A 14,185-nucleotide genomic window follows, 5' to 3' on the forward strand; every position below is an offset into this window, starting at 1 on the left:
GAGTAACACCTAAAAGCTCCACATCCTATGAACAGCAGGGGAAACTCCCTTCAAGTTAGCAAGAAGAGAGACTTAACTCTCATTAATTAATCCTGACACAATGAAATTTGACAAAAGCAGTGAGTGACCTTTGGTAAAAGTGCCTTCAAGACTCTAGCACACATGGTTAGGGTTGTATTTTTCCTAACATTATATTTGTTTACAATTACACTAACTTTATACAGGGGTTTAGGTTTGTTTTGGGGTTTTTCTTTTTAAGTCTTTCTCCTCAACCATATCAAGGAATTCTTTCATTTGAGGCAGTAAGGTAGGATGACCTCCCCTCACTATTCCTAGTCTAGAAGAACTAAAATTAGTAGAAATATTGGCTGGGGCAGCACAGCTCCCCGAGGAAGCAGTGAGTGCCACACCATGTAGTGTGGTGCACAGGAAGAGCTAAGTGAGGGTCAAAGTGCTGCTTACCTTGGAACTGTGACAGCCTGGAAAAAACAAACTTTCTAAATTTCTAAGCTTCCTCATCCACATAGTCACTGTACATTTAGCAGAGAGCAGTGAAATCCTACATTTTGAATTTGTAGGCTGATCCAGCTGCTTTCATGATTCCTATCCTAATTCAAACAGGGCAATCTGTTGCTGAACCTTGGCAAAGGCAGCAGATGTAAGACAGGCTCCCTTTCTGTTCCTGAATACATCTACAGAAAGGAGGAAAATAATTTTGGAAGTCTACTGATTTTACAACACCTATTAGATTTCCCCTCATATTCCACCATCTGTTTTCCCATGTTAGTGAGGAAAATACACAGTGCTTCAGAACTCAAACAAAAATCAAACCCAAACCAAAAACCCTGTCACCATTGCTGCTGCTGACTCTCCTAACATTTTAACCTAAAATGTATGTACCAGCACTAGTTTTGAATTATCAGATGATTCCCTGAGTGGGTCTTACCAGCATCATGTTAAACAGCAGGAAGACAGCTTTTAGCCCACATTTGGGAGCGTTCCTGCTACCTGCTAAACATCAGTTGAAGAAATAAAGGAAAAAAAGGCAGCATTGTTTTCTGACATCCACAGTTTCTTGGCAGGGTGCTTGTACTGCATGAACTGTTCTGAATCAGGAACTGAATCACTGCAAGGTCCCTTAACAGTCAGTCTGTGCTTCTGGGATGGATTTTCATAATGCTTAGAAACGATTTATTGCTACTGTCTTTTAAGCCTCTCTCCTCAATTCACCATATCAAGAAATTCTTTTCTTTGAGGCAGTAAGTCAGGAAGGCTTACAGACAAGGCCCAGAAAATGAGGTTACTGAGGTTTTTTGCATGGGTTTTGGTAGGGGTGTTAACAGCTGACTTGAGGGGAGGTTTGAAAAAGGAAAGGGCCAAATTCACCTATGCATTGCCCCTCTGGATTACCAGAAAAACTCTGACTAGGGAACACAAAACAAAATCAGTTTGCTGTCCAGCAGTTCCCCAGGAAGTTATACTCTTTTGGGACACTAAACATCTCAATTTTAATTTACTCTGAACCAAATACCTAATCAAGACAGGTGACACTACAGCATTTTCAAATTGCCTTTAGCAGGGTACATTTCATTTCAGCCTAAATCAGCTTCAGATTCAGGTTCACGGCAGAACCTCAAGGGCAGTTTAGTTTAGTCAAACTTTGGAGAGACACTTAAAACTCTCTGAAGTTCAGAAAGGTTGCTTTCATGCTTGAACCATTATAATAAATAACAATACAGATTACATAGTGACTAGTTTGTTAATAGTAATTCAGATAATAAAATACCCACTGCATTCTGCTCAAAGCAGCATTTATTAAAGATAGCATCAAGATAAGTCAATGCATAATGAAGCTTTCCATCCTACAAATATGTAAACAAGTTGACAGCAAGTTATTATTACAATATAAAAATTAAAGCTTATATTACATTTTTTTTAAAGCTACTACCTTCAGTCCAAATGTGTATTCTCTGGTTTGTAGCATTTAAAAATACAAGTTCTTGAAAAATGTTAAAGTATTGCCTTTGCACATACATTTTTGTAGAAAAAATAGTTAAAAATACCAACTTCCCATTAATAAAATCAACACCAAAAATAAAACACATTTTTGTCAGGAACAGCAATTAAATGTGTCCAGCATTTTCTCCACCATTCTGTTTTACCAAGTTATCTTCTATTTTAATATTCATTACAGTTTGCAAAATGGATATTATGAGGTTACTTTCACATACCAAAGGAATTAGCAATATTGGCAATTACATTGTAATCAAAGTCCAGCCTAAGCTTATTTGCAGCTGAGGCCATCAATTTAATCCTCATCTCAAATTGGGTATTTTAACAAGCACAGTAGGCTCTTGCTGAGAAATCTTAGTCAGTTCATATATATTTTGGAAAGTCTTGAAACCTTGATATGATTTAAACAGAAACACATATTCTCTTTTAAAGCACTTTTAACCCCCAAGTCCCTGTTTAACTACATTAGCAGTCCTGTTGGTGGCAGTCAGTCAATTCTCAGGAAACACTTTGTTCAGAAGATGAGATAATTTGACATAAACTACATTTTACATTCCAAACCCAAAAAGAATGTTAAACATTGATTTTTAACATTTTTTTCAAGAAGTTTCCTGGCAAGAGCTAGACAGATGACTTCTGCAGTTGCTAAGGCAAGAGAAGTTTGAAAATTCCCGGTAGCCAAAGTTTAAAAGATTGTAGTGTTTCAAAACCAAACTAAGCTAAATGTAACAAGGAGAGAGAACTACGTATCACTGGGATGAAAGCTAATCATGCCATTGTGCCCTGACAAGCATCAGCTAACAATGAACAGTAAGAAGAAAAAAACCAAAGATAATCCAGTGAATCAGTTTGAGGATGAATTCAAAGAGCAAAATCAAGCTGGCAACAAAATATTTTTATAGTTGTCTATTAGACTGAAGAAAACAGCTAGGAAAACATTGAAGGTTTGATCATGTCAGTTATCTGAGAGAAAAGTACATTTATATGCAAACAGTAGTGAATATGAATAATACTGCCAGCTTTCTTAATTCCATGCAAGGTCCAGAAAGAGGAAGATTTATTTAGCCTTTATCACTACTGAGTTAGCAAGTGAAGTCTGCCAGAAGTTACAGCCTCAGGTACATAGAGACACATAGAGCAACTTCCTGACAGGAGTGTGGTAGAGCCTAAAATACTTCAATGATCTCTAGCCTTGGAAATGTGTTAAAAACACAACCCCCACAACAGGATCTACATGAACCCGTAACAGGAACTATAATCCTGAGAAAAGGGCTTACCCTACTCCTTCATGCAGGATTCTGTTTGGAGCAAGAGGATCATTTTTTTGCCGTGCTTGCTGGTAAAACAAGCACGATTAGTTACAGCAAAATGTGTCAGTGAGTGTTAAACTGGACAGTAAAGAGTTAGAGATTCCATCCCAAGCCCAGGTTAGTCTGCTATTCAGAGCAGGGTGAGATGCAAATAGAAGAGAGCTTTGCGTTCCCTAGTGTCTTCCATACCTTAACACACAGACAAGCCTCAGGGAAACAGATGAGAAGCACAAACATTCCTGGGGCAGCAGTCCCACATCCCCAGGGAGGCTGCCTTTGTGATCACTCCCTGCCCACAGCTCCTTAGAAAAGCTGGATAACAAGGTGCAGTTTAGGTTAGGGGACAGGATTTTCCCACTGTACTCATTTGGGAGAGAGCAGCCTTCCTGTCTTCCGGTATCCAACCGTCTTTCTGAGTAAAGGATTACAAGCTTTAGCCTTTTAATCACACATGGCCTGCTGGGACTTCTCACTAAAGCACTGAGGTTCCTCAGAGGTGCTGAAAGTGCTGTTGCATTTGAGCACAGCTTTGCCAAGGCCTTGCAGACACCTCCCACAGCCAGGGAGGAACAACACCAACACAGACCAGCTGCACTCATACCCACAGAATTCAAACCCTGGCCTGAGTGTGCAGAAGACTGCTCTGAATGCCAGTCTATGCCAGCAGACCATCGAGTGCCTACCAGTGCTGTAACAGAAAAAGAAATGCAGCAGGCCCAAGCCTCAGGAACACATTTAAAATCTGCAGTAAACTTGCAGATGACTTTCAATACCTGGGGGAAGGTCTAAGGACTGAAGTCAGAGATCCAAGGATAAGAGGAAACAGATGCCATTTTCTCTTCAAGGGAAGTAACACAGTCTGTCCCAAAGATGAATAATAAAATACTATCTGCAAAAAGTGGGTGGCTTCTTCCTGAATCCACAGTAGAAATATAATCAGCCTAATTCTCAGAACTGCAGAAAATAGTACCAAAGGTGACCTAAAAAAGTAACTTTGACAAGCCACTGCCTTGAAAAACATTTCAAAATTAATCTCTGTGCAGATATGCCATGGGACTCTAGGTTATAAAATGACTGACTACATGAACTAGACTTTGAGAAGAAGCTATTTATATGCAAATATTTTAGTAATAACTTCAGCAATAAAAGAAAGTACTACGCAGACCATTTTAGAATCCGCATATGATATGCAATATACACTCATACATGTTCTAAAGTACATATATATACACATAGATTCGTTCTTTAAGCAATGTAGAGCAAAACCAAACCAGGACCTGACTAACCTATCCAACATGCCTTTATGGCAGCATGACTTTAACACACAGCTCATAGGCTGATCAGATCCCTGAGGCCTATCACTGGAATTGCTACAGGTTTTACTTACCACAATTTTAACCAAAATCTGACTTAAATCATGTTACATCTCTTTAGATGGAGGAAGACAGACACAAACACCATGAAACAACCTCACAAACAAAAAACGCTAAAAACCCCCCAAAAAACACACACGCACACACACACAGAGACAAAACCCACACAGCTCTATAATACGTAGAAAGGCACCTGATAGTATTGTTAGTAGCAAATATCTACAGCATCCTAAGTGTACTTATAAGCAGTCAAGATAAATTTTAAAAAGATCATGAAATACAAGAATTGCTGGCATTCAAAATGTAACTCTAACCTATCAAGTCACTAAAATGACATGTGCAGTTGTAAATCATTAAGTGTGCAAAACTATACAGTTTTGCATAAAGTGCTCTATGTACCCCCAGTTTGCACCTATTAGTATTACATAAATTTGTTAAGCTTGGCAATATGATGCAAGATGATGACATTAAGGATATATCCTACCTACCTCATCTTTCCTTTTTCTTTCCCACCATCATCCACTGTCCTTTAAACTGTACATTTAAAAATTACACAAAGGCCTTTTTCAGGAATTGTAGTTCAGAAAAATATTTCAAGTAAATCTATTTTTCCATGTAAACTTGGGGACACTATGGTTCCATTTTCACAAGCTCTAGATACTTACAGCTTCTGCTAATTCAATTGGAGTTGAAATTATTTCAGTCTGTTCAATACCTCTGGCAAAAGAGTGTTTCCTGTTACTCATTTAACTCCCATTTAAGGAGTGATGAAATTTATGCTGTAACTTATCCAGATTTAAATCTAAACAATAAGCAATTATAGAAAAACAGAGTAATACTTTATCTGATCACTTAGGCTCACAAAACCAAGTCCTACCATATCTATTCATACAGACTCATTCTAGGAATTGTACACAGATCTTTAACACTTGAATTCAAGTTATTGTAGTACAGCAGTTTCTCTTGCAGGCATTGTGCAGTACACTTAGAAGTATACAACAGGTCTCTTCTTTACTCTGTATTTCAGTGATCCATACCGTATCTGAGGGGAAAAATAAAGTTAGAACAGAGTTGAGTCACACCAAGCAAAAATATGATTCACCTCCTGTAGTGGGTTGAACCTCAGCTGATGGACAGACTTTTAGACAAACCACAACACCTCCCCACTAATCCTATTTAGCAAATGTCTTTCAGTGTGTTTTAGACACCCCAGTTTCACTAAGAGAATCTACCTATGACTCAATAAGATAAAGTTTCAACAGAACTGGGCAAGAGGAGTAGGTATCATCTGTTTTCCTGGAATGAGCCAAAAACTTTTATGAGACACCACAGAGATTTATCCTGAAGTATCTTTAAATTTTGTGATGCACACACATACACAGTGCATTGAACCCCAGCTAGGATCTTCTCTTTGTATATTACAGAGTCAGGCCATATGCCTGTGGGAACAAAAAAATTCTGAATATTCTTTATTTTTTAAACAGCAGACGTTTAAGTGTGCACAACATGCAGATACTATTGCTATCAATATCCCTTTCAAGGTGAGCAGTTCCTGAAATTTGGGCTTGGTGGTGCCAGCATTAGCATTACAAGCACAGAGTCTATTTCATCCCCTTCTCCCTGTTCCTTGCTTAGTTCCTTTCATTCATGTATTTCCCCTAAACACTCCAACCTACAAAAGCGACAAACTTAGATATTGTTTTCATATACTTCCTTCCCCATTTAGCATTCCACAAAACCCAGTTATTGTTGACAACTCCTCCAAGATTAAAAATAAAAATAAACTTCTGCATTATGAAAAATGCCAGTGTACACTGAAAAAACAAACTCAATTAACCAGGATTATACTTGCCTCTTTACGGCCTTTGATAGTTTTCACAGATTTCATACTCTGAGTTCTTCGAAGACCTCTCTGAGCAAACATTTCATCCTCTGAATGTGTCCCCTCCATCTCTTCATCTGTTTTGTCATCTCCAGGATTTTTTTCCAGTGGAGTTTTGTAACCTTTAAATAAAAATTATAAAAAGAAGTAGCTGTAATTTCTATGCTTCTAAGAAAGCCATGATTTTCATCTTTAACACACGTGATTCATCCTTTTAAATTATGCACTCATTTCAAAACAGAAACATCTACTCTGGCAGGAATTTGGTACTTCTAATCCTACCACTTGGTTCCACAGGTATGTAATACAGTGATTCTTCAGTTGTCAAAACTGAAACCACAAGCATGCTGCCATTTTCTGCTTTACACCGAACTGCAAAAACCTCAGTGGTCATCTCCAGAAGTACTTAAGATTTTTGGATACAATCCACATGAGAGGGAGGTCACACTTAGATAAACCTTTAAAGGTCCCTTCCAATCCAAACCATTCCATGACTCTGATTCATAGGATCTTTCATCATACTCTCATCCCTCTCCTGCATATTTAACACCAAAGCTCCTTTCAGACAGGTAACACACCGAAGTACTGTTAAGGGTTGTTAACATCCTGCAAAACCAGGACCAAGATTATTACCCAAGACTCTCACTAGAGGGCACAAACTGCTTAAAAACACCTTCCAAAAAGCTCCTTGGGGTCCAGCAGCTCCGAATCCCCATCACAGACCTATCACAAAGCTCCCAAATCCAGTCTGGTTCCTTGTTCCTTCCTCTGCCAAACTCTCCTTTTACCCCAGAACCTACAGGCTGTAACACTCAGGAACACCTTTTAGACTCCAAACCAAACTTTATTAATGACCTGTGTATATTTCATCTTAAGCCAATATTTTATTTAGGCTTAGTTAATTTTTTCCTCAATTTTTTTTCCTAGAAATTAGAATCACATCATCTATTCCACAGCTACTTGAGGCAGACATTCTGTCATTCTCTTCTGCCATTTTAGAGGCAACACGTCTCTGCTTCCAATACAGTTTCAATTCATCTTTTTCAATACAAAAGATTTCAATCACATCTGTTTCTCAGTTTCAGACTAGGGATGTTTGTAGTGACACCAATACTTCCTTATCTGTTTGTAACACCTGATGCATCAGCATCCTATCTGCCTTTTTCACAGCAAGTACATTGCCAGCTCAGCATCATCCTATGATCCATGTCCTACAACTAGGCCTTTTCAACCAATTTGCACAGAACTCCCAGCTCAGACCACAAAAAATAACATCCTGCTAAGCATTACAGATTATTGCTACACAGTGTTCCTAAATCTATGTGTACTTCTGGGTTTTTTAAAGTTCCTAATGTTGAAGAAAATTCAAAGAAAACAGGAGAGCTATATGCTATATTTGAGTCCAGGAGCAGAAACAATTAAGTTCAACTAGCTGTAAGAAAGCTTTTTGACATTTGAGATTGAATCTCACAATCGGTGATTATTTATATGAAGTAATTTTTTTAGGAATTAAATTTAGAGCATTTTCAAGCTATTTCAGATAGATAAGTAATGCTCTCTTACTGAGAAACAGCCCCAGCACAACAGCTGCAGTGACATCATCTCTAGTGCAGCTCTTCATGAATTCTTGGCTTTCTCTCCAGCCAGAAGCTCCAGTTCACACTGCCCTGCACAGGATACCTTCTGGGGAAAATGTGCAATTCAGCTTAGGGCCCTTCAGCTGGCCATCTATTCCTTGAAACATCATGGGCTACGACACAATTCATGGAATTCCTTGTACCCCACAAGCACTTCCCCTCCCCAAAAACGGAGGGATGAGAAGGAATGAAAGGCTTAGGTGAAAAGAAATAGCCCAGATCTACTTCTTTTGTGGGAAATATCAGCTCCTTTACATCACAGCCTCACCATTTAAAAAGGTGCAGTTGCCAGACTTCCAGTAAAACCTTCCTTCAAGCATCACAAGCTCAAGAGCGAAGTGTTGATGACAATACATGTAATATAATAATGAAATAATAATATCTCTGAACAATATCATATATTGGTCACCACACACCATCTTCTGAGTGTTGATGGGCATCAGTCCATTATGACAACTTGATGCCTTTCTTATTCCTATCACCATATACAATTTTACATTTTGATCTCTTACTACAGACCTAGTGAATTCATTTCTAGTAATTTTCTCTTCTATTTACCAAGCTTCCATATATTTTCATGTTTAACTTTTTGTACATTTGTCACAGAAACACCACTTAATCACACAATTTTTGACTTCAAATTAAGCTTTACTTCGGTAATAAATTCTTGTTGCCAATTGGCAAGGACAGGAATAATGAGTATAGTTTGATTACACAGAGTGGCTGTGAGAAGAAAGTAATTCAGGAAGGATTTCCTAACTGTCCAAATTTACTTTGCTCTCATGTACTCTGTTTAAGTGTACTGGAATTCTTTGAGGCATTTTCCATTTAGAAATGGGGTAAGTGTATCTCTGCTCTTCCACTTTTGCTTTGTGTGAATTGTTCTAGCTAGGGGAAAAAAAAAAAAAAAATAGATACATACCTGAAGATTCACTTGCAGAGGCTCTGGTTTTCTTTTTAGCTTCTGGCAATGTCTGATAAGGTCTCTGTCCAACAGGCTCATCTCCTTGTATAGTGGTCAAATCATGCATACTGAAACTTCTCAGTTTCTCAGTTATTGCACCTTGGCTCTGAAATACAACAACAATATCTTTGAAAACCAGGTAGAGGTTTAACTTTGCTGCTCAGCTTAGGTTAAGATGTTTAAGCCCATGCTTCCTTGCTGCACAACAAAGCACATTGAACGCATGTTCAATTTACGCATGCAGCTGCTTTACATTTGCTTTAGATACTGCTTTTACCCAAGCTTAACTGTGGATTGCTCCCAGGTGACAAAGTTACACAAACTACAGCTTAATTACAAATGATGCATTTCACTCCTTTAAACTGAGCAAATAAAGGCTTCTTGGGTAAGGGCAAGTATTTAAAAGAAACACACATCAGAAATGTTCCATTCACTTCAAACGTGGCAGTTCAAGGTAGCATGACACTGAGTGTAACACTCCCACTTTAAAGAGTATGGTTGAAGATAGTTTTCTGCTGTTTTATGTTTTACCCTCCACAAATGTGAATTTCTGTAAGGAGAAAAGTGTTAAAAATGCACTCTGTAACATTAACTCAAATAACTGAGAAACTGGCAGCACTACAAAAGCAACTCTAGTTGACAGAAACTTGCAACCACAAACCAAAGAGGTCCTGCCTGGAGTCCAGGATAGCAGGTCCTCTTACCAGTATAGCTTTACTGACATAATACCAACCCAAAATCTAATGCTACACAGGAGAATAGTTAGTCACGTATGAACATGAGTATTCCTTCTCCAATTGTCTACACATCTTTTCTATATGGAACCTATGGAAATTTCCCTTTTGGAAAGAAAGGTCATCCAGCAGTTCTTCCATCTTACACCAGATAATGTTATTATTAAAGCATTAAAGATTAATTTATTGCATAGGCAACTAAAAGAATAAGACATGAGAACAAGTACTCAAAGTCATGTTAAAATAACATTTAATTCTTCCCTCTCTGGCATAAGGCAAAAAATAACCATTTCAAGGAAAGGTTGACAAGCCTGTGCATGAATTCCGCTTCAAGGAAGTGTTAAAAATTTTGTTTCATTCTTTCAAATGAAGCTTTTAAGTAAAATTCTGCATTTGAGCAGTATGCTAGCTAGCAGGAGCAGAAACCTGGGTACAATTCCATACACGTTTTTCTGCAACAGCAGCAGAAGGCAGTTCTGGCACCACTGGCCACAGCCATTTGTTCCCACTCTCATGACAACAACTGTTTGCATGTGGTAGACCAGCACACTGAATTATTCCACGTTAAAAATAGCCATGTAAAGTGAAGAGACAGTGGAATTAAAGCTCCTTAAGTCTGCATGGGTACCAAAAAGCCGGGGGAAAGTGGCTGAAACCTGATACTTATTTTCTAATGACTAGTCATTAGTACAGCATATAAAATAAAGGCAGTGGACAGTGTGTTACTCAAGCTTGACAAACCCATTATCATTTTTACCCCACCATTCATACATTGTCACCAAACAATAACAAAGAAAAGGTTTCTTCTGAGAGAAGTAGATGCCTTAACTTTTCTATCTCTTCCTACATACTTGTAGGATAACTCACAGTTCTCAAAATTTAAGTACACCTTGCCTTTGAGTTAAAATGCATTATGGACACTGTATAGTGCCTGTATTAAAGATTATAGAAATCCTGAAGTCAAATTTGGTCCCCAAAATGGTTTATTTAAGGCAGGTCTCCTAAGATTCCTCCTAAGGCAGGAAAAGTCCTGCCCTTCCACTACTCCACTTCTTGAACAGAAAAGCATTTCAAGTAAAGCGCATCAGGAACCAGCTATGCCTGAGAACTTTATCAGCTGCTATGACATGGAGAAGAGAACTGGACAAAGAGCTGCTTCTTTTGACAAGTAACAGCTTACAGTATCTGCTATAACATACAAGACTGTTCATTAGTCTGTGTCCAATGCTTGAAGAGGTCGAACAGGACTCAAGTCTCAGACACCGAACACCGATGAACGTGTAAAATGGACCTAGCTGGTTCTCAGCAGAATGCACACAAATTCAGCACAACTCCACTCACCAAGTGTGAACAGAGTCTGCTTAAAATAGTGACAGAGGCTGGTTTTGGGCAGCAGAAGTATAGAAAGACACACTTGTGTAATAGTTGCCCAGCGAGCTCATTCATCATGTGGTATACTACAAAAAGACATTTGGAAATTGTACAGGATAATACAATTAAGATTATAACAACTAACATACTAAGAATTCACATTACTAGGCTGTATTTCTTATTCCACTGTAGATAGAGGACTAGATCCAAGCTGGAAACATTCAGCCCTATTTTCCAGGGCAGCTTTTGGATACAGAATTTTGTTTTTCAAAGGGGAAAAAAAGTCAAGTATGTGCCATAAAATAACATTGTGCCCTTAACCAAACTGCATGGTTGAGCTGGAGCTCCTGTGGAGCACTGCCTCATTCAGGGAGGACGTAAGGGATTTATACAATGGGCCCTTCATTCCAGAACTACTTGCCAAGATGGAAAGTTTTACTCAAGTTACACACAGAAAACACTGAGAAGTTTGAAAGGATATATACACAACTAAAAGATGCAGCACACATGCTTGAGAGTCAGAGTAGGAATGGGGGTTGCACAACCACTGCTGTGCTGGGTAGGCCCCATCACACACGGTACTAATCCTATGCAGGTACTCCCTACAGTGCCCCCAGTCTCCATCCCACCCCAGGAAGATCCAGTCTAGCCAAATCAAGATTGATTTCTACTTCAACTCCACTGCATAGACTGAAGGACAAATTTCAAGGTGTTCTGTGTGGGTGTGCATATCACTGTACTCACACTGCATTTAAGACTTAAGAAGATTCTTCCACCCCCATGCCCAAAAGCAGCAGTTAATTGCTTTCTGCTGAAACAAAGCATTCTGTGAGGATCTGGATTACTATCAGCTCAGGATGAAAGTCTGGCTGAAAAATATTAAATTCCTTCCTACTGCAGGAAATGTGAGATTAAATACCCTCTACTGCAGGAAATGTGAGAGTAACATTCACATTTAGAATAATAATGCTTTAAGAGCTTTGATATTTTGTTTGAAAGGTCAGAGAGTTACATCTTGAAAGGAACATGTTTGCCCTAAAAACTGAAAGCAGAGCAATTAAATTGTAGGTGGAGCTGAAGGGGATCTCCTGCTTCCACTCCCATGCCATGGACATGGCAGCAGCCATCACCTCTCCCCAGATATACACACCTCAAGATGCTGCTCAGGAGAAGATGGTAGCACAGGCACCACTGGTGGCCCATTATGTCAACAGTTCCTACCAGTAAGGAAGGAATACATCGGGTTGCATCCAGCCCAGAGGCTGGTAACTAAGTTAGAGCACAAAAGATTGAGATACATACATTTACAATTACAATGCCAGGGAAAAGAAATTAATCACACAAGACCTTCAGCGCTAAAATTTCTGTGTAAGCAAACACTGAAGAGAGATGAGCTGTGAAGTCTGTGTGTTGTCTTAAACAAAATCCAAGTCTTAAAGAATGATTTTGCTTCATTATTCAATAGCATTCCCTAAAACATACTAAACTTTTTCAGAGTCCACATTCATTAGCAGTGACCTGCAAAAGACCAATTAAAGTTGCAATATGTTTCTAAATCATTTTTTTAAATAAATATAGCATATTTAAGGATATCCTTTCAAGACTACTCAGCCTCTAGTAAGCTATTAGTATGCAGTCTCATCAGCTGACCCTCATATATGAAATGACATTTTCTATTCTGTTATTGAGCATGTACTTTTATAGTCTATATGCTTAACCCAGGGAAGTTGCTGCAAACAAACACCACACTGTCTGCCTCAGGGACTCTGTTGTTTAAATTGGACTTGCACCCCTCAGTGGCCAGGATCATTGACTGGAGCTGCCTGCCTTCCTTGGACAAGTTCTCAATGGACTCTGCAGCGTGCAGCACCCACATTCTCAGCTGTTCTCCCCCTGATCCAATCCAAGCTGACAGGGAGTGACTTCTGTTCCCTCTCAACCTGCAGAGGGACTGCTGCCCCGTGAATGACCTCTGCAGCATGCCAGGCAGTCCCAGCAGGGAGGAGGATGAAAGCAGTATTGCTCCCCACAGTGGTACTGGCTGTGTGCCACAGCTGGCTGCGAGATACCTCCTTCCTCTGCCATGCCCTGAGTGGGGAGAAGGGGAAGTCTGAGCAAGGCCAGGAGAATAATAACCAACAAAAAGGCAGCAGATTCAGGATGACTAGAAGGCATTCAGAAAACACAGCCCTCAAAACGTATTATCACCACCACTTTACAAATTAACGCTATTTGTGCGACCTCATAAAGAGGGACAGAGTATTTCACAGCTTAATTAGCAGCCACCCTGCTCATGATGATAAAGACACCAGTTTTCACTAGTAGCTCAAGAAATCAGAATTCATGGGTTGGCAGAAATTGAAACATACAGGTAACCATCATCTCAGAAGACCTGAAAAGCTGATGCATCAAAGTATGAGATGCATCAGTGGAACTGAAGTGTTGCGGATATAATTTCCCCAAATCCATAAACTGCTGAGCTATTGAGGCATCTTGTTTCTGATTCTTTTACTAATAAAAATTTCCTTCAGTATATAAAAATTCAGTACAGACTATCTTTCATCTCTAAGCCTCCTGAAATCAGGATTTGTTTTCTGACATGCTAATTTAACATAATTTATTTTGCTAATGTAAGCTATTTAGCAGGTTTTGAAACACTACATTTTAAATGAACAGGGGCTAACTAGTAGCAGCTAAAAATATCATTATGAGAATGTAAACTATAAGCCACTACTGCTGCCAAATATATTTCAATTTAACTACAGGGGAGCAGGTTTAAATCTATGTCAAACTTCAGTAGACTGACCTGGCTGGCTGCTCCAACCTCCCTAACAGAGCCAACTAGCCTTTTAATGGTAATCCCCTATTCCTTTGACAACCCTTGGAGAAAATCACTCTTTC

The 14,185-nt window shown here is 39.0% G+C and overlaps 1 protein-coding gene across 1 annotated transcript in view; it reads right to left on the bottom strand.

Annotated features, from left to right (window-relative positions):
* Positions 1-1,792: 1,792 nt before the first annotated feature.
* The window catches only part of REEP3 (receptor accessory protein 3), a 36,272-nt gene continuing 23,879 nt past the window's right edge, over positions 1,793-14,185 (bottom strand). Inside the window, exons 6-8 of the mRNA XM_017746402.1 lie at positions 9,138-9,285; positions 6,549-6,700; positions 1,793-5,738 (exon numbers count right to left, since the gene is read on the bottom strand). Of these exons, the coding sequence (XP_017601891.1) occupies positions 5,682-5,738; positions 6,549-6,700; positions 9,138-9,285 (357 nt within the window). The 3' untranslated portion in view covers positions 1,793-5,681. The remainder of the gene's footprint in view (positions 5,739-6,548; positions 6,701-9,137; positions 9,286-14,185) is intronic.

The sequence above is a fragment of the Corvus brachyrhynchos genome, unplaced genomic scaffold, assembly GCF_000691975.1.
Source record: "Corvus brachyrhynchos isolate BGI_N302 unplaced genomic scaffold, ASM69197v1 scaffold279, whole genome shotgun sequence".
Classification (NCBI taxonomy): domain Eukaryota; kingdom Metazoa; phylum Chordata; class Aves; order Passeriformes; family Corvidae; genus Corvus; species Corvus brachyrhynchos.